Source organism: Trematomus bernacchii, unplaced genomic scaffold (genome assembly GCF_902827165.1).
Source record: "Trematomus bernacchii unplaced genomic scaffold, fTreBer1.1, whole genome shotgun sequence".
Classification (NCBI taxonomy): domain Eukaryota; kingdom Metazoa; phylum Chordata; class Actinopteri; order Perciformes; family Nototheniidae; genus Trematomus; species Trematomus bernacchii.
In genome coordinates, this window is record NW_022987549.1 from 1,088,638 (window position 1) to 1,114,290 (window position 25,653).

Here is a 25,653-nt window from a genome sequence, read left to right on the forward strand (position 1 = left end):
TTACTCCACTACTTATTTTTCTGACGACTTTTTACTTTGACTTCTTACATTTTGAACACAAATACCTGTACTTTCTACTTCTCACATGTTGAACACAAATACCTGTACTTTCTACTTCTTACATGTTGAACTCAAATACCTGTACTTTCTACTTCTCACATGTTGAACACAAATACCTGTACTTTCTACTTCTTACATGTTGAACTCAAATACCTGTACTTTCTACTTCTTACATGTTGAACTCAAATACCTGTACTTTCTACTTCTTACATGTTGAACCCAAATACCTGTACTTTCTACTTCTTACATGTTGAACTCAAATACCTGTACTTTCTACTTCTTACATGTTGAACCCAAATACCTGTACTTTCTACTTCTTACATGTTAAACTCAAATACCTGTACTTTCTACTTCTTACATGTTGAACACAAATACCTGTACTTTCTACTTCTTACATGTTGAACCCAAATACCTGTACTTTCTACTTCTTACATGTTGAACCCAAATACCTGTACTTTCTACTTCTCTCATTTTCCAAACAGGCTGGTTCCTTTAGTTTGAATGTGTGTCTGGTGGCGTGATCATTATTCTTTAGAGTCATTGCGTGCCTATTGATTTGAACACGATCCGTGTATCCATCATTTCCTGGTCTTCTCTAAAGAAGAAGGGACCAATGAAAACGTTGTCATGTTGCCGTTGTTCAGCATGGAAACATTCATTAGCTAACAATGACATTATTGTTCTATTAATATAAAGGGAGGTCAGGTACTCTTTAAAACAGCTGCTAGTTATGGGTACTTTTTACTGAAGTACATTTCAAAGCCCTCTTTACTTTTACTTGAGTAAAGAAGTTTAGTCAGTACTTCTACTTTTACCAGAGTATTTTTAAACACGAGTATCTGTACTTCTACTTGAGTAAAGGATGTGTTTCTCTGGTATCCAAACCGCCGTCGATTCCCCGATTTATATATTGGACTGATTAGTTTTGTAGTTCAATCTGTGCACAACTTGCTCCTTCTGGTATTTTCAAATCGACAATCGAACACCATGAAAACAGACCAACAAAGTGATAATAATGCAGAGGGTAAAGAGGGTTCTGAGTCTCAGGTCAGTTTTATAGGTCACTATCCAAACTCCCAAGATAGCGTTTCGAGCCGATCTGCTGATTCTTTTCCAATCCAAAGATCTCCAGACAGCTTTGAGTCTCGAGGCCAACAGAGGAATGGTTTGAGAGTTTCTCAGCTGCACTCCTCACAGTTGCATGCGAGGATGTATCTGTACGTTGCTGTGATCCTTGTTCCTCCGGAGCAGCGCAGCCTCACCGCCTTCAGCTTGGAGGAGTGGGGTCTGCAGCAGGAGCAGGTGCTCTTGAAGGGCTGTTTGAGCACCGAGCTGAAGGAGATGAGCGGGTCTGAGCGTGTGGAGCGGCTGCAGTGACCCTCGCAGCGAGCCAGGAGCACCATCTGAACACAGCAGGCAGAAACACAGAGTTAGGACGACATCAAATAACATTACAACGACTCCCTTTCCTGCCCGAATCCACTTTGCGTCTTTGAGTTTCTAGAAAAGCTCTATATAAGTGTCATGTATTATTATTAGTATTATTATTATTAAGACCCTCGTACTGGCCTTATGGCTGTGAATGCATCCGGCCCTTCTCACATCCAGGAAATGATTCAAACATATGATGTATCTTAAATATTATGTTAGCTACTTTTGTTATGGCTTGCCTTTTATCTGCCATGTCACTTTTTCTGCAACGCTGTACGGGACTAATAAAGGAATTCTGCTTCTGGAATCAAGTACTTCTGTACCCAAATGTAAGGGCCAACGTGTCTCCCAAAGCAAAACATTTTAAATATACATGTAAAGCACTATGAGTATGGTCAAAAAGTGCTTCTCATCCTCATCTTGGCTACTTAACATTAGGTTACATTAAATAAACATACTACCATACTTGCCACCGTTATTTTGTTGGGGTTAATTAAGCAGTCTTTAATGATTTGCTACAACACACACACAAATTGCTAGGTAGCTCGCTGATGCCGGCAATTGTGACTTCCAGTGAGAGCGGCTATGTGTGATCTTAGACACGCTACACAGTCAACAATTCACACACAAATCACCGTGCATGAAATGGCAGTGTACTAAGAGAGCAGTGTACAGCTTGCTGCTCCCTCACTGTGAGTTAGACCCAGTTACTCCTCAACAAAAACACGACTATTGCTATCCGAGCTCCAAAATGGTGAAACCATTTGTTCCCCATCGACATCAGGACAGAAGAAAGTGTACATATGTTACTTGGCAAACAGAAAGCCACTGTACATTTGCTGTTTTGAGTTTGTATCTTCAATTGCACACATTGTAAATGGGCGTCGGCTAAATGAAATGACACATCATAAGTCATTTAAACGGGGGATTTTGAGGACGTGCAGGCGCTGTCAGCGATGACAAAAGAGATGTTTGTTTGACTACGATGTTAAAGTGAGCAGCCTCCCAGATTCAGCCTTGCACCTGCAGACTGGGAGATAACACACACACACACACACACACACACACACACACACACACACACACACACACACACACACACACACACACACACACACACACACACACACACACACACACAGGATTTTTTTTATCGTGGTCTGGGATAAATCAAAGACCATTTTTCCCTAATGTCAAATGTTCAGTATTTAAGATGCTGGCCTTATTTTCAGATGAGTTCCTTGTGTTTATGTCACTGCTATATACATTTTCCTGATACAAATTTAAAAAATCCACCACAGGAATGAACTATAAACATGTTGACAGTGAAGTGTAGTCTATTTGTTAATGATAAGTAAAACAAATTAAGTCTTTTTCAAGAACTGTTTGAATGTTTCTCTAAACGTGTTGAAACTTTTGTGGATTTCAAGGTCCTGTTTGAACCATAAACCCAGCTAAATTAAATGCAAAGTTACTTCAAGTGCTTAAGTGGCATTGTGTAAGCATATTTTGACAATTACTGGGTTAATATTGTGAATAATTTAAAGCAGGATAACCATGACTGGAAAAATGCATAGTGTCTGTATCGGGGATAAAAGTGTCTGAGGGGCCAAAACCAGTGTATTAAGCTTTACCCAAGTCTGACCAGCCACATCACACACACACACACACACACACACACACACACACACACACACACACACACACACACACACACACACACACACACACACACACACACACACACACACACACACACACACACACACACACACACACACACACACACACACACACACACACACACACACACACACACACACACACACACAGAGGATATGATGATGAAAGTCATCCTATCAGGGCCTCTTTGACTCGACTGTGACCTGAACCAAAAACAAACAAACACCCCGACTCCCATTTCATTCATATCATTTAAAACCCTTTACTCTTGACAAATATTTATTAAATCTGTATATATGTATAATATGTAAAACACTGTAATTGTTCGCTGCCAAATGTCAATAAAAAATACACGTGAAGATTGGTGGCGATCAGAACATTTTCCTTTGAGTTACAGCGATATCATGAGGCGAGGAATGCGTTGCCATGGAAACGCTATATGACGAGACATCAAATTTGGCGACTAGTATCGGTAAAACATTTGAAACACAAAGATTTATTCTGCTTATAAAGTCACAAAGTGGGAAAAATCAACCGCACTTTCCCTTTTACCATTTGTAGTTTCCTGCCGCTAAGCATGCTGGGAGTTGTAGTTGTATTGTGTTGGTGATTGCATGCAGGTGTGTGTGTGTGACATCACTGGAATGACAGCCTCACATACGAGATGACATCATCACTACGTCATCATGATAATCACAGGTGGCTTTGGTGTGTGTTCCGGAACTCTCTGTCTCTCAATAGTAAGAGAGACCTGATCTGTATTCAATCTTCACTCCAGATCGTTTAGTGATAGACGCATTCAGACAACCTTCACAGTCTTCTAGACAGACAACTTCTTCCACGGACACACAGATAATTTGTACCTACGCACAACACAAGAATACAGACTGTGCCATGGATAGAAGAACCAACCAGAACGAGAGGGGAAACCCCAGGCACTTTGACCATGGAGCTGAAGCTGATCATGCTTACAGGCAGATCCACTGCAGAAATGGATGGATATACGGCCTGGATGAGTTTCACATGGCTTTAGGGGAGGAGAGGGCTGGCTTTGGCCACAGGATGCGCAAAGAAAAAGACAACGTCAAACGTCTTGAGGACCTCCTGAGTAACAGGAACTCAAGGTTTGACCAAGACAATAAAAGGCTCTTTAACATCATCCAGTACCGTGTGGCAGACATCTCACGTCTGAAGGAGCAGATGGAAGCTGCAGAGATTCAACACAAGCAGCAGCTGGACGACATGGTGGCACAGCAACAGAAGCTCTCAGACCAGAACAACGAGGTCAACCTGGTGAACTCAAACCTGCTGCAGAAAAGAGAAGAACAACTCCTTCAGTACGAGGAAGAGTTCACCAAGAACCTGGCAGAGAAACACGACATCTGGGAGAGTGAGAAACTACAGATGGAGAAGAAATACGAAGAAGTGACTCAGGAGAAGAACGACCTGGACAGGAAAAACCTGAACAGGGAGACTGAGTTTCAACAGCTGGAGGCTACACTCAAACGGGTGGAGAAGCAGAAAAATGACCTGGCCAAGAAAAACAAGAGCTGCGAGACGGATGTCAAACAGCTGAAGGACCAGATGAGAGAGCAGGAAGAGATGTTCTCCAAAGATCTGGCCCAGAACCAGGAGAGCTGGGAAGCCAAGGTTAATTTGGTGGAGATCAAATTAAAAGAAGTGACTCAGGAGAAGGACGACCTGGCTCAGAAACACCAGAGCAGGGAGAAGGATCTGAAAGAGGTTCAGGCTGAATTAAAAATGGCAGAGGATGAGAAAAAGGACTCTGCCAAGAAAAACCTGAGCCTGGAGAGCGAAGTCCAACTGAAGGACGGACGAGTCAAGCAGTTGGTGAACGGTTTGGATGAACAGAAGGAAAGGTTCTCCAAAGACCTGGCTGAGAAACAGCTGAGCTGGGAGCTGCTTGTCCAACAGAACGAGAAGCTTGTCAAGCAGTTCGAGAACAAGTTGGAAGAGCAGGAGGAAATGTTCTCCAAAGATCTGGCCCAGAACCAAGAGAGCTGGGAAGCCAAGGTTAATTTGGTGGAGATCAAATTAAAAGAAGTGACCCAGGAGAAGAACGACCTGGCTCAGAAACACCAGAGCAGAGAGAAGGATCTGAAAGAGGTGGAGACGAAATTAAGAAAGGCAGAGGATGAGGAAAAGGACTCGGCCAAGAAGAACCAGAACCTGGAGAGCGAAGTCCAACTGAAGGAGAGGCAGGTGAAGCAGATGGAGAACCAATTGGATGAGCAGAAGAAGATGTTCTCCAAAGACCTGGCCCAGAACCAAGAGATCTGGGAGACCAAGGTTCATCTGACGGAGACACGATGGAAACAGGTGGAGGAGCAGAGGGACGACCTGGCTCAGGGACAACTGAGCTGGGAGGCCAAGGAGGAACAGATGGAGGAGGAGAAGAAACTACTGGAGGACCTCTGTCTTCACATGAAGAACCAGAGCAGAGGTTTCTTCTCCCGCAGGAGGGACACTGAGGACAGAGACGTCACCTTGCAGAAGATGAAGAGCAAGATGGTAGAGAAGGAGATGAGGAAGAAATCAAAGAGGGAGGAAGCTGAGGGGAGAAACAGTGCCTCAAAGGAGACTGAGAAGATGGAGGCTGGTGATTCAGCTCCGGCTGGACAACAGTAACTCCCTCTTCCTCCTCCTCTTCCTCCTCCATTTCCCTCACCTCCTTCCTCCTACCTCACCCGCCTCCTCCCTTCACCTTTTTCTCATGTATGGTTTTTTCCTGGTACTCAGGGTTTCCAGTAATTCAGATAGGATTAACAAAAAAACATCAATATTAAGTCCCTCCTCAATTTAGCTCACCCTCTCTCACCTCACACATAGTTTTCACAATACAATTAGGATTACTTATATATGTTGGTGGTTCCTCGTTGGTGGTTATGTGGTGACAGGGCTTTCAGTGTTGCAGCTCCCAGACTGTGGAACAGCCTCCCAGTACATATCCGGACTGCTGAGTCTATTGAACTTTTTAAATCTCAGCTAAAAACTCACCTCTTTGCACTGGCTTTTAATACTAGATGAACATTACATTTTTACATTTGTATGTGTTTTTTAAAATAATTTTCTAGTTATTGTGCTTTTTATCATGTTTTTAATTATTGTTTTATTATTGTACTCCCATTGTGTTATTTAATATTTATTGCCTGTACAGCACTTTGGTCAACTGAAGGTTGTTTTAAATGTGCTATATAAATAAATAAAGATTGAGATTGAGATTACAATTAGGATTACAATCAGGATTACAATCAGGATTACAATCAGGATTACAAAGACTTGATTTAAAAATAAAATTCAAAATCAAATCTAATGTCCATGTGTGTGCCTCACTGTGTAAACAAGTACAGTATAAATTCATTACTGTTTTACATGTTGGTTACTAAAGTAATTTTATTCATTCAATGTATGTGTTAATCAACTTTCATAAATAAAAGAACCCATGGTATGAAATAAAAGATGTTTGTACAGATACTTCTTGGTGTTTTTATATTTGTTTCACTCTACACGTTCAATTCCATTATTTCGTTTTTTTTAAATAAATGGACTGTACTTATAAATTCATTTATCAGGTATTTTGACGCCTCAAAGCTCTTTATATACTACGAGTCATTCACCCATTCATACAGAGCAGCACCACTTGCTCACACACACACACACACACACACACACACACACACACACACACACACACACACACACACACACACACACACACACACACACACACACACACACACACTGGTTAGTGGCGTTCCTCTGTGGGTCACTACATTCCTGTCGCCTCTCTAAACAGACTCCCGTGTCCTTCTGTCAGCTGCTGTGTGTCGCCACCCGTGTTCCCACTTTAACAAAAGCCTGTCTGGGGCCATGGCAGGGTGACACACACACACACACACACACACACACACACACACACACACACACACACACACACACACACACACAGACACACAATCAGGAGTGTTGTCGCCACTTTAAGACCATTTGTCTTTGTCCTAGCTGAGGATCAGACTGTCAAATGGCGACAATTCCTCCTCCTCTCTGTCTGCTGCTCCTCATTCATGATGACAGACTACATGATACAGTGGGAAAGTAATACCCAAAACACTGAGCGTAAACATAATTCCCGTACAAACGAAAGGCAGGTTGAGAGTAAGTTTCAAGTTTCAAGTTTCAAGGCTTTATTGTCATTAGCACGTTAGCTTGAAGATATGTCAATGAGAAACTGAAGTCTCAGGCTCCTCCAACAATGCAACATGAATATATATGGGACATAAAAGAAATACAACTGATAATAGTGCAAGAGAATGTTTTGAGATGTAAGGGTTAGTGGTCCCAAGATAGTGGAAGTACAAACCCCTCAGCACTTTAATTGAGAGACACTTTGAGATGTAATATCCCTTTTTTTCTATATTATATTTGAATTGTATGTCGCACTATGTTTGGTCGGTGTTGTTTTATTCACCAGTGCCAAAGACACATTTCATTTAAATATAAATATAATTGAATCTAGTTGAGTCGACTTTGGATGAATTCATCAGCTGCGGTGCAATGTTTTAGTTTGACTGAAACATTAACAATAACTACAACAATTTATCAGTTTGACAGAAAATAATCTAAAAATAGTTATTTGATAATTTAATATTCTTTGTTTCCAGCCTTTCGATCGTCACAATTTGCTGTTGAATTGTTGAAGCTCTTAATTCTGAATTTTCTTGGGAGTGAAAATGAAACATTGATTTTGAAATTCGGTCAAGAAAAACAACTTTGTCCTGACAAGGTAAATGAACCTTGATTGGCCAGGATTGGATTGTGTGAGTTGTCTACAAGACCTACAGCTGTGAACATGTTCTCATAAACATGGTAAAACTATTTTTTATATTTAACCTAGTATAAGTGTAATTACATATTTAGATAAAACTCAAATATAAATAAAAACGTCCTCGAAAACAGGGACATGAATAGAATGTAAATTAGTTAATTACCTCAAGTACCACTTTTATTTGAGGTATTTGTAACTAACTTGAATACTTCCACTTTTTAAGCCACTATTATTGGACTCATACTGTATAAGTAACTTTGCAGATTAAGAATGTATACATGATATGAATGTAATACGTTAAAGAAACACTCTTGCAGGTGTTTTCTGTGTGGTTTGAACACACTGAGGTGTATTACAGTCTCTGCGCCAGGCGTCCCGCTGGTTTTCCGTGTACTGTAATAGAAATCCTGACTCACGCTGAGTGTGTGTTCAGCCCTGACTTCCCTTAGCTGTGGTTTGGCCACCTGCTCCACACACTCAGAGACCGAATATTAAAAAAAGACCAAAGAACGGATCACTCACGCTCGCTGAACAACTGCACGACAAAGAGGGGAAACTGAGAACCCCATTTTCCACGAGAGTCAGAGATGGCAAAAGTACACACATCCTTTACTTAAGTAGAAGTACAGATACTCGTGTTTAAAAATACTCTGGTGAAAGTAGAAGTACTGACTAAACTTCTTTACTCAAGTCAAAGTAAAGATGGCTTTGAAATGTACTTCAGTAAAAAGTACCCATAACTAGCAGCTGTTTTAAAGAGTACCTGACCTCCCTTTATATTAATAGAACAATAATGTCATTGTTAGCTAATGAATGTTTCCATGCTGAACAACGGCAACATGACAACGTTTTCATTGGTCCCTCTTCTTTAGAGAAGACCAGGAAATGATGGATACACGGATCGTGTTCAAATCAATAGGCACGCAATGACTCTAAATAATAATGATCACGCCACCAAACACACATTCAAACTAAAGGAACCAGCCTGTTTGGGAAATGTAAGAAGTAGAAAGTACAGGTATTTGAGTTCAACATGTAAGAAGTAGAAAGTACAGGTATTTGTGTTCAAAATGTAAGAAGTAGAAAGTACAGGTATTTGGGTTCAACATGTAAGAAGTAGAAAGTACAGGTATTTGAGTTCAACATGTAAGAAGTAGAAAGTACAGGTATTTGTGTTCAACATGTAAGAAGTAGAAAGAACAGGTATTTGTGTTCAAAATGTATGAAGTAGAAAGTACAGGTATTTGTGTTCAAAATGTAAGAAGTAGAAAGTACAGGTATTTGTGTTCAAAATGTTAGAAGTCAAAGTTAAAAGTCGTCAGAAAAATAAGTAGTGGAGTAAAGTACTGATACCAGAAAAAGGTACTTAAGTACAGTCACAAAGTATTTGTACTCCACTACTTCCCACCTCTGACGAGAGCATTTCACGTGACTCAACGGCTCATCAGTCTCTAGACATGAAGTGCAAGTCCCTGAGTTGACGAACACTTAAGAGAAGGAAACATTGTGATAAATTAGGGAGTCATTTGGTAAATGTCCACTGTCTCTTTCTGTCTTCAGCCCATCTCTCTTCCTTTAGTCGCTGACAGAGAGACGTCCACTCCAGCCAAAACTGAGTCCCAGCTGAGGCGCAGAATATGTCTGCAGCGTGGCTTAAGTCCAACACACACACACACACACACACACACACACACACACACACACACACACACACACACACACACACACACACACACACACACACACACACACACACACACACACACACACACACACACACACACACACACACACACACACACACACACAGGCTTTTCAGAGAGAATGGGGTAAAAACAAACCTCGTAGTCAAAGTTAGACATGCCATATCTCTAATATCCAGCAGGGGGCGACTCCACTTGTTGCAAAAAGATTGTATAGAAGTCTATGACAAAATTACCCTCACTTTTTCCTGAGACAATCTAGTCATTGTATCCTCGAAAACCATTTGTGAGAAACATACAACATAGCTTGGAATACTTTTTAGAGATCCAACTCCACTGGTTGCAAAAATAAGTCAGATTGTATAGAAGTCTATTAAAAAAGGTGCCTATTGCTCAGTTCATTTATAACCTAAGTAAACAATTTCCTGATGAGTTTCTGGTCCTGTTTCAAAGTGTTCATTACAATGAAAGTTATTGTGCAATCTTTCCGAAGAAAATGTTGTAGTTCTATCCTCTACACATGAAAAACCATTTGTAAAGAATATACAATACACCTCAGGATACTCTTTAGTAGAATAAATATAACTGCGAGATCCAACTCCACTGGTTGCAAAAAGAAGTCAGATTGTATAGAAGTCCATGAGGAAAAGGAGGCTTCTTTTCACTTTATTTATCACCTCAGTGAAAAGGTTCCTGATGAGTTTATGGTCTCAATCTCTGGTTTTAAGTCACCTTCAATACAGTATGGTGTTTATATTTAAATAATTTGTCCCATTTAGAGTAAAAAAGACCACAGTTCGTCTTACGACTTTTACCTTTTGACAGTTTGTGTTCAGACTTCATGAGAGGAAATTAATACATTTATTTGGTCTAAAAATGTTGGATTTGGTTCTACTTACCTCTACCCTCTTATGTCATTACATTACATTTAATGTAGCTGAAGCTTTTATCCAAAGCAACTCATAAAAAGTGCAATAAACTCTTAAGGTGCAAACTCAGAACAGCCAGAACTGGTGCATACGTTTCAAATGACCTAAACCCTTTAAGTACAAAAATGTTATTTTATGTTTTGTGTTAGGTGTCACTTCTTGTTCAAGGTTTCCAAACCACAGGCCGCAAACCTTTGAGAAAGCCTAGTAGGAATATAATAATGTGTCTGATGAATAAATTATGTTTTTGGATTCTTTGTTTTGGCCGCTGCTCTGGGTTTTCTTTGCTTCTCTGAGGTTTGACTTGGAACAAAATGTTTCCCTGATATTTCTAACAAATTCGTTTTTTTTGTCAGTTGGCCCGGCCCGGTTACCTTAGAAAACTTGATATTAAATAAGTGAACGTGTGATGACTATTAGGCAGATTGTATTCTTCTCTTTGTGGTTTAATAACTCATAAATGTATAAATAAGTCTATGCACAAATATAGAAAATGGAGCTTCATTTATATTTTTTTAAGACAATAAATTACAGAATTTCTACACCAATCTACTGATTTACAACAAAATGTAATGTATGGAATTTTTAAAGTGTAAACATATGTAGTAAAGTCTAATCAAAATAAATCTACACTTTTAAGGGGGGGAAACACGTTCTACCAATCCTTTGTAAATGTAGATGTCATTTTCCTTGTTTAGATCAATCGTAATGTTTAGGGTTTATTTAATAATGTTACTAATATTAAACTGTTCTTCATAGAAATATGGGTTTAAGAAATCTGTCAATGTAAATTCATGAGTTTGTTTTGGTTAGCTTAACCAAATTAAATAAATGAATACAAAAAAAAAAAATAATATCCAATCAAAATGAATGTATTTAATACTCTTACTAATGATAACACAGCGTTTATATAAATATGGGTTCAAGGCTGTCCAGGGACTACAGATGAAAATGGCACATTTACAGAAATGTTGATTAATGTGTACTGTTAAATAAATGAATAAAAAATAAATAATAATATCCAATCAAAATGAATGTTCCCTCACCTTGGAGTTGCACTTGTAAATGGGGTGTGTGATGGTCTCCACAAAGTGATGCCTCATGCAGCGTTCAGGGTCCGAATCTCCCAGGTGGGGGTTAGCGTTATCGTTAGCTTTCTTTCCGCCTGCAGCCTCCACCATGCCCAGCAGGGGGCAGCACATCAGGACCAGCAATAGCCATGAGGGAGGGGGAACATAAATGAACGGTTTCATGATGGGACCACCCCAAAAAGTCTCCTCACAGGACGTCCAAAAATGTCTCCTTTGTATTCCTGCTTTCTCAGTAGTAGTTGTGTTTGTTTCCCACAACAAAAAATGGGGTTTGGGAGGGGGAGGGTGGCCTTTATTTTATCTGTTTCTTATTCCTGTTAGTACAGCGGGGGCTCAAGGTCGTTGAGCTGAAGGGAAACAGGTAAGAGGAGGAGGAGGGTTTTTTTTTTCGTTGGGACGCTCCATTCCCCCGCTGTCTGGATCCACCGCAGTCTGTGAGAAGGAGACAAACAGGAAGTCATGCACTGATAAAGAGACAATATTGTGTGTGTGTGTGTGTGTGTGTGTGTGTGTGTGTGTGTGTGTGTGTGTGTGTGTGTGTGTGTGTGTGTGTGTGTGTGTGTGTGTGTGTGTGTGTGTGTGTGTGTGTGTAGGCAGTATGTTTTGTCTATTAGACATTTTTACATCCAAGGGAATTACTTTAAGTGCTGTAGGAAAGATCCCACACTATCCTCTCTCTATGTGTGTGTGTGTGTGTGTGTGTGTGTGTGTGTGTGTGTGTGTGTGTGTGTGTGTGTGTGTGTGTGTGTGTGTGTGTGTGTGTTTGTGTGTTTATTTGAAGCAATAACTCTGAATTTTTTGTTTTTATCTTGCCTGATATTAACAGGAATAAGTGGACCCCACAGTTAGATGAGAAAAGTGTGGGCCTCACAAGGGGGAACACGAGTATGTGGGTGCATGTGTTTTTGTTTATTTGTGTGTGTTTTGTATAGAGCCAGATTATCGTAGATATGTTTGATGAGAGTGCAGCAGCAAATAAGTACTTACTCTAAGCAAAAGGAGCAATACTTAAAATATATTACTCTATATTAACATATTACTTAAAGGTCCCATGTCATGCTTTTCCGGTTATTACCCGTCCCCTTGTGGGTTATGAAGGTTTTTCTGCATGTAAACAGTCTGCAATGTCACAAACCCTCAAAGATTCTTCCTGGGTACAGTGACGTGACCATACCCAAATGGACCCATTGGACCAATCCGTGGAGCTCCTCACACACACACACTCTCCCAGCGGCGAAACTGTGACGCGCTTACACTGTAGGTGCGCTGCGTTTGGGCGGGGGGGGTGCGGGTGCTAGTGGAGCCTCGCAGATGGGGGTGTGTATATGAAATGTGTTCATGAGTTCATCACAGCTGGTAAAGGTGGAGCTCATTTTAATTATTTCATAAACGCCTGCTGGATATTTTTAACCTATAATCATATCTCAAAGTTGATTTATATTCTGTATCTAAAAAAAATCCGGATCTGTAAAAGCTGACAGAAAGTGAGTGAAAAGTACAACATTGGTTTCTAAAATATAGTCGTGAAGAACTATAAAGTAGCATAAAATGAAAAAGCTACACGTTCTTGATTAAATACTTCATTACATTTCATCACTGTGTGTGTGTGTGTGTCTCCTGCACACCCACCTACACCCACACACACACACCCCCCACACACACACACACTGCACACACACGTAGACGCATAAGTCCTGGTGCTTTTATTACAGAGCAGAAACTTAAGCCATGCATAAACAGCCTGCAGCCGGCTCTCTCCTCTCTGCAGGAAAGAGTTTTTCATTAAAACAAATCGCTCTCCCAACAAGCGAGCCCTCTGCCAGTCCCGCAGCATATTTTTCACATGTATTTATGTCTTTCTCTTTCTCCAACTTCATAGTTTTATTGTCCTCCTGACAACGGGGTTCGTGTTAGGAGTGCTAACAGGCAATGTGTTGCGAATTAGTGTGTGTGTACATCTGGAGGTCAACGGGTGAAAAACAAGAGTAATGATTTATTTAATACTCTCTTACTAATGATAACATGGCGTTTATATAAATATGGGTTCAAGGCTTTTTATGTAGAGATATACAGTACGTAGATGTAAATTCATGACTCTGTCTGCCTGTTTGAACTATTAACTCATAAATAGTTCTTTCTAAGGTGATTTATACTTGGCTATAAAGTGAATTTGCAGTTTAAGTATTAATCTGGTCTTAATAGAAATATAGATTAAATGTTTTTTGCATGTCAAGATGTCTTTAAATGTGCATGCTTTGTTTGTATTTGTTAGCTTGACTGTTTGCACTAGTTACAATCATGAATACGTCCTTCCTAACTTCGAACAAAGTTATTTCTAAAGTCATTTATATTTGGCTATAAAGTGAATTTACAGTTTAAGTATTATTCTGGTCTTTATAGAAATATAGATTCTTTTTTTTTTGTATGTGAAGATGTCTGTGAATGTGCATGCATTGTTTATTTTTGTTAGCATGAATACTTCCTTCCTAACTTACTTCTCCTTGATTTATATTTAGTCGTAAAAAACACACCAAAATACTGATATAATATTCTGGTTGCACCATTAAAACTCAATATATGGACTAAGCAATAAACATATGAAGTAATGTGTAATTTAAATAAATGTACACTTAGCATAGCTCCCAAAAATTAAACTTTTTAAGTCGGAGAAACACATTTTGCCAATCTTATGTAATGTAGATTTTCCTTCTTTAGATCAATCAGAATGATCAAGGTTTATTTAATATGCTTATTACTATTAACCTGGTTTTAAAATACAATGATTCAAGGCTTTTTATTTTAAGCTGTCTGTGAATTTATGAGTTAAGCTCGACTGTTTGCACTCGTAACTAATAAATTAATTAGTCTTTGCACAAAGTTCTCCCTGAATACTTAAACTTGATTTATAGTTGGCTGTTAAAAAAGAGTTTCCATACCAAACTTCTGATATACTGCACCGGTTGCACCATTACAACTTAAGGAATGGACTTTGTAACGTGAAAACATCTTAGGTTAGGGTTAGGGTATTTTCATTTCCACAACAATTCAGAAACAAATATGTGTGAAGATTCAGATTATTATTAGGTTAATATTCCATTCCTTACACACTTAATGTATATCTAATGTCCGGCTTTAAATTATATTTTCTACTTTTTTAATGCTATTTTATTTCTATTTGAGATGTTTACATTTTGAATTGTTTATTTTTAGTCTTTTAATTTCTCTAATGTTCAATGTTTATGCTGCTGCAACGCAAACATTTCCCAAATTGGGATCAATAAAGTACATCTTATCTCATCTTATCTTACACAAACATTAGGCTGGTCTGAAACAAAAGCCTCTGATTGGTTAGCTGGCCGGCTCTGTTCTGATTGGTCAAACGCTTAGAGATGTCCCGCCCCTTAACTAGCCAATAGAAGCGCCAGTGTTACATATTGATGTCATTATGTTTCGGAAGTAAACAAAGGAGTCTAATGGAGGCGTTTCAGGCTTTGGAAAATACATTTAAATGCAAAAAAAACTATATAACACACTACATAAAGGTAACCCCAAAAAGCAGAATAGGGCCTCTTTAAGTTATAACATAAGTTGGTGTCTGTGTGTGTGCATAAACAAATCTATCAAAAACTCCTTCTTAACTATCCATCTCCATCGACACTGATTTTCCTCATCACAGAAAGTTCACCCGAACTCATTTAACCTTAACATTCCTCCTGACAGAAATACAAGTATCATTTGGCCTGTTAAAACAAATACTCCCCGAGATGCTTTGTTGGCCGGTCGCACATGTGCTGCAGGGTTTACGTAGCGGACGACCCGGAGTTATCGGAGCAGCGGGACACTTTATACAGCCAGAATCCATCAGAACAGAACAACACCACTAATCAGCACCTCTACACAGTACCAGGGTGAGCTTATTTCCTCTCCCTGCTGTAGGTAATACTATCTGCATCATTATTGCCCTTTTTTTCAGCGTTACACAATAGAGTGGTGCAGTGATGACATATTTTTGTCGATCGACCGAAAATAGCATCTCAAGTGCTCCCTTGACTAGTGGGATTGTTCCATTGGATTTTGGATTGTTGCAGAATATAAGATATCAGGCAAACAAACGTTTTTGATACTTAGACGTTTTGTTCAGCAGGATAATCTCCCATACTAACACCACTTGATTTCTGAAGTAAAGAGCTAACATTAGGCTATAAAGGAACTACAGCACGGTCACATGACTTCACGTCACCACCGCTAAGCTAAAGGTGGCTAATGTTGGGCTATAAAGGAACTACAGCACGGTCACATGACTTCACGTCACCACCGATAAGCAAAAGGCGGCTAATGTTGGGCTATAAAGGAACTACAGCACGGTCACATGACTTCACGTCACCACCGCTAAGCTAAAGGCGGCTAATGTTGGGCTATAAAGGAACTACAGCACGGTCACATGACTTCACGTCACCACCGCTAAGCTAAAGGCGACTAATGTTGGGCTATAAAGGAACTACAGCACGGTCACATGACTTGACGTCACCACCGCTAAGCTAAAGGCGACTAATGTTGGGCTATAAAGGAACTACAGCACGGTCACATGACTTCACGTCACCACCGCTAAGCTAAAGGTGGCTAATGTTGGGCTATAAAGGAACTACAGCACGGTCACATGACTTCACGTCACCACCGATAAGCAAAAGGCGGCTAATGTTGGGCTATAAAGGAACTACAGCACGGTCACATGACTTCACGTCACCACCGCTAAGCTAAAGGCGGCTAATGTTGGGCTATAAAGGAACTACAGCACGGTCACATGACTTCACGTCACCACCGCTAAGCTAAAGGTGGCTAATATTGGGCGTGATGACATTTAGTCGTCTCATTTACACACTTGTTTTTTAAACTCACCAGTTGTGTATTTACTGGCGTATTTTATGTCGTAGGCCAAACAGTTAAAAGCTTGTGTTAACCACAGACCTTATTTCCGTCTAACAACCAAAATCACATTCAGAAAAACATTTAATTTGAGAAAAGTTGGATAAAATGCTGACTCATGTCACGGTTTAGGACTCATTCCTGCACCACTCTATCGCCTCAGTGAAGCTGAATGCAGATATTTGAAGTCGTTTTTTTACCAAAAGGCTCTGTTGTTGGGCCCCTATCGACCCCGTGGACCCCCCCTCTGTGCATTGTGAATGTTTCCTGTGGCCTCAAACTTCCCACTAGCTTCAGTTCATACAGCAGAGTACACATGGCTGCTCCATTATAAATCAAGAGACCCAACTAACTGGCCCCAGGTCAGTGCAGTCTGTGGTGGACGATTTCATTTAGGAATATCTGAGCCCATTATTAACCAAACTGATTCTTGTACAGAGCTCGTCTACTAAACAGAGATTAGCTATAACTGCAGTAAATATCTTAAAACTACTATGATCAATGATTTTATGAGAACGAGGGCTTGTCCATATGGCCTTACATAATATCTGAACATACATGATACACAACAGCTGCTTTATTTAACCGTTTGATGCATATGATCATAGTATTTGCCCTACTTGTTTGTTTGTTTGTATGTTTGTTCATAGCATGTAAAGTGGCCATGGGTGCGTTGAAAAGCACTATAAAAATGTAATCTATTATCATTATTATTATTATCATGCCAGTGTAACTAATCTAAACACTTTGAAGTTGTGTACCATCAATACAGTCAAGTTAAGATTGTAAAGTCAGCTTGTGTTTGGAAATATATCCTTTATTTATAAGTGTGACTCATTATTTAGAGAGTTGAAATGTACATTTTCTCTGAAATACAGTATGCAGGTGGTAGTTAATTTATTTTAGACGTTATTGTTCATTTAATTAATTGTGTATAATTCATATTTTTTTACGTTAGACCATTGAATAAATGTTGCCTATCAATTTCTTTCTTTTTCAAATGGATGAGGACATTTTCCATCATGATTCTTCGTTTATCACTTGTGTGCTTCACTTCTTTAACTCTCCTGAGGCTCGTTCCTGCAAAACATAAAGTCGATTTGATCTATATCCTCCAGAGACCCACCCATTCATTTTTGTCCTCTGTGGAGCACATTGGGTTTTGGTCCATTACTTTGAGGTTATACATGCCACAGTCTTAACTCCAATTGTACTCCACAGAGGACATCCTGGGCTTTTCAAACATGACAAAAAGATAATTTCATTGTATTTCAAAATGGCGTCCATCAACACAAGCACTATTTATAGAAAGAGAAATGGTTAGTTTGTAATTTTGTAATTACCAGTGTTGTGAGTTCAATATTTTAATTAATTATAGTAAGGGAACATCTGAGTTAGTGTAGTGAGTTTTCAGAGCAGTGTAATACTTATTTGACCTAAAACTAAATGTTTTTATGAATGTCCTCAGAGGAGGCAACCCAGTCTCACGCCATTTCGTGTTATCGTCACGAAATTAATTTAATCTATTGATTCGTGTTCACCAACACGATTTTCGCATTTTTTTCGTGTCACACAGAACGATTTTAAATGCAATGTATTTCTATTGGTAGTATGTTTCGTGCCTGCAACACGTATTTTTGTCCGGTCGGGTCTTGGAAGACCAGAAGCTGTGTGGTTCATAAAAACATGTTCTTACTCAATATCTTACCCTAAGCCTAACCCTATCCCTTTTAATTTAAATTGTATAATGTCTGAGTTTTTTTGCCGTCCGCGAGGAAAAGAAATGTCTCAGAGCCTCAGAATACTGACATCTGTATTTTATGTCATCTCTTTTTCCTTCTAATTTGTTATTATTTGGTGCAGGCACGAAACATACTACCAATAGAAATACATTGCTTCTAAAATCGTTCTGTGTCAGAATACTGAAATCTGTATTTTTTTTTATCTGTTTTTCCTTCTAATTTGTTATTATTTACATTGCTTTTAAAATCGTTCTGTGTGACACGAAAAAAATGGGAAAATCGTGTTGGTGAACACGAATCAATAGATTAATTTCGTGACTATAACACGAAATGCCGTGAGACTGGGTTGGAGGAGGACATGGGGATTTGCTAACTTTTTATTTCCGCCATTTTACACAACACAAATGTCGTCCACTATGGCCCAAAACTAACACGTAGGTTCCTGTAGGGTTCATGGCAGACGGATGCAGTGGGAAAACACACATCAAGTGCCTCAAGTGTCAGATGTATCTCTGCATTTCAAAAAAGGATGGAGTACTACAAATGAGGGCTCAATATGTGTTGCATTGAGTTGTTGTGCTCTAATGACGTCTACATGTACTTGCATGTTAATGTTGTTTGTATACTATGCTTCACATAACTAACACCTGATACACAATAAAACAAAAATAAAAATATATATTTTTATTTTTGTTAGTCATTATGTTTATACCACTTTATCGCCCTTAATGCTAATAATAACACTGTGGCTGTGAAAGGGGTCACATTTAGTGATGAACCTAGATAACTAATGGACTCTTTTTCCTGCAGAATTGAGCTTATTTCTGTTTATACTTTCAACTTTACGACATGCAACTGAACAGTTTTGTTTACTCTCACGACTCTTATGGCATTGCTTTCATTCGCAACAGGCAACTGCTTTTAGAAAAGGCTCTAAAAACTCACGGTCCAGCAATAAACAGCATAAAAAAATAGCTAGCTTATTATCTCGTGGAGCATGGCATGAAGTTGGCTGAGACCAAAAACAGAGCTGAAAGAAAGATAATTAGTGAGCAAGAATGCAAGAAACAAGACTACAAATGAATATTGCTGCATGTCTGGTGGATGTTTATATACACATAAATGTTTGCTAACTAGTTTGCCATGTAAATGTAAAGGTGATAATGTGTCAGTACTGGTTTCCCTCCTTTTTTCAGTTTCACAGATATCAATCCAAACAGGCAATAAATGTGAATGTATTATCCTCCAAACTATAAAACTCCAAAAAGGGGTTTTTAAAGAGTGAAAACATGTTAAATCAATTCAGATCAAACGTGAGAAAGTCACTGTATTTATGGTCGCTCCAGAAAAAACATCCCCAGCATTTCCTCGTAAATCACGAATCCCCCACTACAACATGTGTTTTTGTTAAAAAGACAACAGGTTCCAACTAGTGGAGCAAAGCAAACAAAAGATAATGACCGGAGTGATCCGCCTAGTAAATACCCCGACAAGCCAAATAAACTTTATTCTACCATAAAAGCATTTTGCTTGGAGGCCAGCTCTGATTAACATTAGCGGCGCTCGCCAGACATTCCCACCACATTAAGCTTTTTACGTGCAGCGGACAGATTTTATATTGATTGCGATCTGTCTGTTATGCAGCCGTGATGAAACTGCAATGCTACGCTAACAGAAACAACACGTCATGATTACTGTCTGTTTAACAGAGCCGCTGATATCAATACATAGCTATGAGTAGCTGCTGGCTTTCAGGATAATATATGGAGTGTGTGTGTGTGTGTGTGTGTGTGTGTGTGTGTGTGTGTGTGTGTGGGTGTATGTGTGTGTGTGTGTGTGTGTGTGTGTGTGTGTGTGTGTGTGTGTGTGTGTGTGTGCGCGTGTGTGTGTGAGGGAGTTCATTACTGCACTGCTTCTCAGTGTGTGATGCATGGCTGTTACTAAGTACATTCACTGGTGTATATGTAGTATTTTGACATACTTTGTACTTAACTTGTAATGTAAGCCACTTTATACTGCCACTCCTTCACACTGCAGAGGCAAATATTGTTGTTTTTACCCAGTTACTTTGTTTTATTATTTGAAAGTACTAGTTGTTTAGAATAATATCCAATATAATCAACACATTCACATTACATTTATACGGTAATATTACGAGTTAAGATAACACTGTATTGATGCCTTGGTTAAATTCACAAGCTACCCAGCAGTATTGGAGTTTTTCAACAATGGGCCGTCAGGTAAAATGTGTTATTTTTAATTTTTTAATTTAAAAATATGACAATGACAATGTGTGTCAAACTTCAAAATATATTCAACATCAGACAAATAATTCACATTTAAGAACACATTTGTTACACAATAGGACTAACCCTAACCCTAACAGTAACTAAAGTTGCTACCACGAACAAGAACTGTAATAAATGGATTCAAGTAAAGTACCTAGTTTAACTCTGACATTTTGAATGCATGATGTTTCGTAGAGTATTTCTACACTTTGGTATTACTACTTAAATAAAGGTTGTTCCTCCACACTGCTGCAGGTTAAAGCAGAAGTGCATAAAGTGTGGAGGTTGGGGTCAGATTAAGGGTCCTTTATGGAGGCCTGGTTGTCCACAAACAGCAGCTGGTTCTCCCCAAATCTCATCCAAGTATAATGATGTTCGGTGAACCCAAAACTGCTACGGTCCGTTTCTTTCCTGGATCCGTTGTTTTGGAATCTTGCACTTAAAACCGAGGATGTATTACTGAATTGAATACAAAAACAAATCCCCATTGACTCTCACTTTAAAGTGCTCCACCTTGATCTTCAAAACAGATACAGTTTTGGTACCAATCTCTTGCTAAAAGATCTGATGTGCAGTGATTGTGTTTGTGGAGGAGTGTTGGATCACAAAGCACCGTGTCCTCACTGCTTAGATTAAGTGATTCGTTCTGAATTACCCGTGAAATTACAGCTCCATTAGAGTAAACAACTTCACTTGATGACTGTTGTAGAAAAACTGCTGCAAGGCCAGGGCTTCTTCCAGACAAAAAATCACATTTTCCATTTGACGAGGTGAGGTTTTTTTTTTTTTTTTAAAGCACAGCCATTTTATCTCTGTTAAAACATCTTCAGATACTTTTGAGTTTAAGGACGGTCTCGAACAAGTAAAAGGTATTAAAAGTGAAAAATATATGTTCTGTAGGGAGAGAGGACTCTGTTGTACAGAAGCATAAAATAGCAATCACAACTTTCCCATGTTTTTAGTCTTTCCAAACTAAGTAGTTATATAACTTTTCATTATTATAGTGGAGAGAAATGATGGTAGAGCACTTGCTGCTGTGACTTCTATGCAGAAATGACGTGAAAAAACCAAGACCTCTTACCAACTGAGGTAAGATTCAACGAGGGCGCTGCTAAAAGTCTTCTTATTATCACTTTTATCTGCTCTTTGCGCAACACAAATACAGTTTGCAATGATGAGGGTAGCAGATTTACCGAGGTCCTTCTCTTCAGACAAAGGAGGAAAAACAGATTTAGCATTTTTAGCCGAAAGACATACAAATCGTCCACTTAAATGCAACATTTTACTTACAGACATTTGCTAGCGTAAAAGCTGAGCTAAGCAACCAAGATGTTTCCAAGGTTTGTTTCCAACTGTCTTAAAACATCTTGTAACTCTTGTAAACGTTTCAGCTGTAATACAAGTGTTTTTACATTTGGAACAATATAGTATCTCTTTATCTGATGCTAAGTGGCTAATGGCTACGCTCACAAGCTGAGGACCGGTTGCAACACAGTCTCACGGCATTTCGTGTTATAGTCACGAAATTAATCTATTGATTCGTGTTCACCAACACGATTTCGCCATTTTTTTCATGTCACACAGAACGATTTTAAAAGCAATGTAAATAATAACAAATTAGAAGGAAAAAGACATTTAAAAAAATACAGATTTAAGTATTCTGACACAGAACGATTTTAGAAGCAATGTATTTATATTGGTAGTGTGTTTCGTGCCTGCACCAAATAATAACACATTAGAAGGAAAAAAAGATGACATAAAATACAGATGTCAGTATTCTGAGGCTCTGAGCCATTTCTTTTCCTCACTGACGGCAAAAAAACTCAGACATTATACAATTTAAAATAAAAGGGACAGGGTTAGGCTTAGGGTAAGATATTGAGTAAGAACATGTTTTTATGAACCACACAGCTTCTGGTCTTCCAAGACCCGACCGGACAAAAAGACGTGTTGCACTCACGAAACATACTACCAATAGAAATACATTGCATTTAAAATCGTTCTGTGTGACACGAAAAAAAGGTGAAAATCGTGTTGGTGAACACGAATCAATAGATTAAATTAATTTCGTGACTAATAACACGAAATGCCGTGAGACTGGGTTGGAGGACCATGTGGTGGCCAAAATGCCAATTAAGAAGTTTTCGAGATAATTAAAGATGGCATTGTTCTTGTACTAGAGAATATAGAGCGTAGAGTAAGTCTTAGCATTAAAAGTATCCGTTACTTCTGAAGACGGTAAGCTAGTTAGCCAGTAATGCTAACGGTTGCATCTGAAGATAAAGACAGACACACTTTTCTCAGTGTATTTCTCACGACAGCCCATTGGACATGACTGCAGCATGTAGAGAAATCCAGAGATTGACAGCACATGACTTTAACAATTTGGCAGAACAACGGAAAAATGTAAATGATTCTCTTTAAATGTGGAATTCCTGCTACTCAGAAACTAATCAGTGAGCCAAAGCTGGAGGCCCACGGCCAGACAGAATTATAAAACAGCATGCATTACATGTAACTACACGCATATTAAGTGTGGAGACCTGTCTCTACATGTGCATGTACCGCCTATTAAAACACATATCAGATGTCATAGGGCAACATTTGGTCAATTCTGTTTTTGTAGATACAGCTTGAGCAGCTTCGCCAAAGGGCAGATCGTTTGAAGGGTAGGTAGGAATATTTGGGAGGTAAAATCACACACAACTACACAATATATATATAACTCTATAAATGTATAATCCCTCCTTACATACCACTGTCTCTCTGCCTCGAGCTGCAGGAGTTTTGAGAGGGAGATTTAAAGCTTAAGGAGCGTAGATATTGTGATGTCTCCTTTTGAAAAGCTACGGTGGGAAAGATGCCTCCCTCCCACACACACACACACACACACACACACACACACACACACACACACACACACACACACACACACACACAGACAGACAGACAGACAGACAGACGCACGCACGCACAGACAGACAGACAGACAGACAGACACACACACACACACACAGACAGACAGACAGACACACACACACACAGACAGACAGACAGACAGACGCACGCACACACAGACAGACAGACGCACGCACGCACACACGCACACACACACAGACAGACAGACAGACGCACACACAGACAGACAGACGCACACACACACACACACACACACACACACACACACACACAGACAGACAGACGCACGCACACACAGACAGACAGACAGACACACACACACACACACACACACACACACAGACAGACAGACGCACGCACACACAGACAGACAGACAGACACACACACACACACACACACAGACAGACAGACGCACGCACAGACAGACACACACACACACACACACACACACACACACACAGACACACACACACATACACACACACACACACACACACACACACACACACACACACACACACACACACACACACACACACACAGATAGACCACCGCAGAGGTCTGTCAGAGTGGTTCAGTTAAGTACCGTAGTTAATCACACATTTGAGGTATTTCAGTTCAGTGGGAAATTCTGTATTTTGATTCCACTTTTATTGGACATTAATAGTCCTTAATTAATTTGAAGATTATGATTCAACCTATGATGTAAACATGATGAGACAAGTGCACGATATCCACTTTTACTTTTGATACTTTGCTTGTTTTACTGATAATACCTCTGTTATTTTACTTAGTGAAGTATTGTGATATTGTCGCTTTTAGGCGATGTTATGAATGCTTTTTCCACCACTGAGGTACAGTGGAATTAACAGAATGTAAACAACTTAATTTACATAAGTACAATAGTTTATTTCGTAGTTTTATACTACTAGATTATACTTTCTAACAACAGTTCTGAGGGAAATATAGTATTTTTCTCCACTATAATTGCACAAATGTAGTTATGAGTTACCTAAAATCATTATAAAATATGATATATAATGTCGCAAGGGCTATTCGAGTGCTTAAAATCTACTTTTAACACTGATACTAAAAGTGCATTTTACTAATAAAACTTCTATAACTTTACTACATTTTCAAAATAGGACATTTATTTTTTACGAGTAATTATAAAATGTTGAATTTCTTTTGTTAATGTAAACGATGTGTGTACTTCTTCTTAAAACATAAGAATGAGTGGCTGTACTGTAAGTAGTGAAATAATATGCTAGTTTATCATTATGTCCATCGACATGAAAGGTAATGACACTAATTGTGATAACAAATCAAAGGTTTAAGTTATTTATCCCCAAAGACTAATTTGTTCACGCTTTTTGAAAACGAGACTTTAGTTTTTGGAGCGATTTGGAGATTTTCCCTTGGAGTTTTATTATTCCTGACAGTTTATAAAGCGAGTGACTGATTATAAACAATACTCAAAAGATTAATCAATAATGAGAGTAATTGCTTCGAGCAGCTCGGATTACTTCTCTGCTTAATAATGAAAATACTGACACGCTGACGCAATGCCCAAAAGAATAATAATCTTAATGAAGAAAGTACTACTTTCTACTTCATACATTTTGAACACAAATACCTGTACTTTCTACTTCTTACATTTTAAACTCAAATACCTGTACTTTCTACTTCTTACATGTTGAACACAAATACCTGTACTTTCTACTTCTTACATGTTGAACACAAATACCTGTACTTTCTACTTCTTACATGTTGAACACAAATACCTGTACTTTCTACTTCTTACATTTTGAACACAAATACCTGTACTTTCTACTTCTTACATTTTGAACCCAAATACCTGTACTTTCTACTTCTTACATGTTGAACACAAATACCTGTACTTTCTACTTCTTACATTTCGAACTCAAATACCTGTACTTTCTACTTCTTACATTTTGAACACAAATACCTGTACTTTCTACTTCTTACATGTTGAACACAAATACCTGTACTTTCTACTTCTTACATTTCGAACTC

The 25,653-nt window shown here is 38.9% G+C and overlaps 1 protein-coding gene across 1 annotated transcript in view; it reads right to left on the reverse strand.

The window, feature by feature from the left end:
* Window positions 1-864: 864 nt before the first annotated feature.
* ndp (norrin cystine knot growth factor NDP) overlaps window positions 865-25,653 on the reverse strand; it is a 35,120-nt gene continuing 10,331 nt past the window's right edge. Inside the window, exons 2-3 of the mRNA XM_034123665.1 lie at window positions 11,699-12,175; window positions 865-1,463 (exon numbers count right to left, since the gene is read on the reverse strand). Coding sequence (XP_033979556.1) covers window positions 1,239-1,463; window positions 11,699-11,905 — 432 coding nt within the window. The 5' untranslated portion in view covers window positions 11,906-12,175 and the 3' untranslated portion in view covers window positions 865-1,238. The remainder of the gene's footprint in view (window positions 1,464-11,698; window positions 12,176-25,653) is intronic.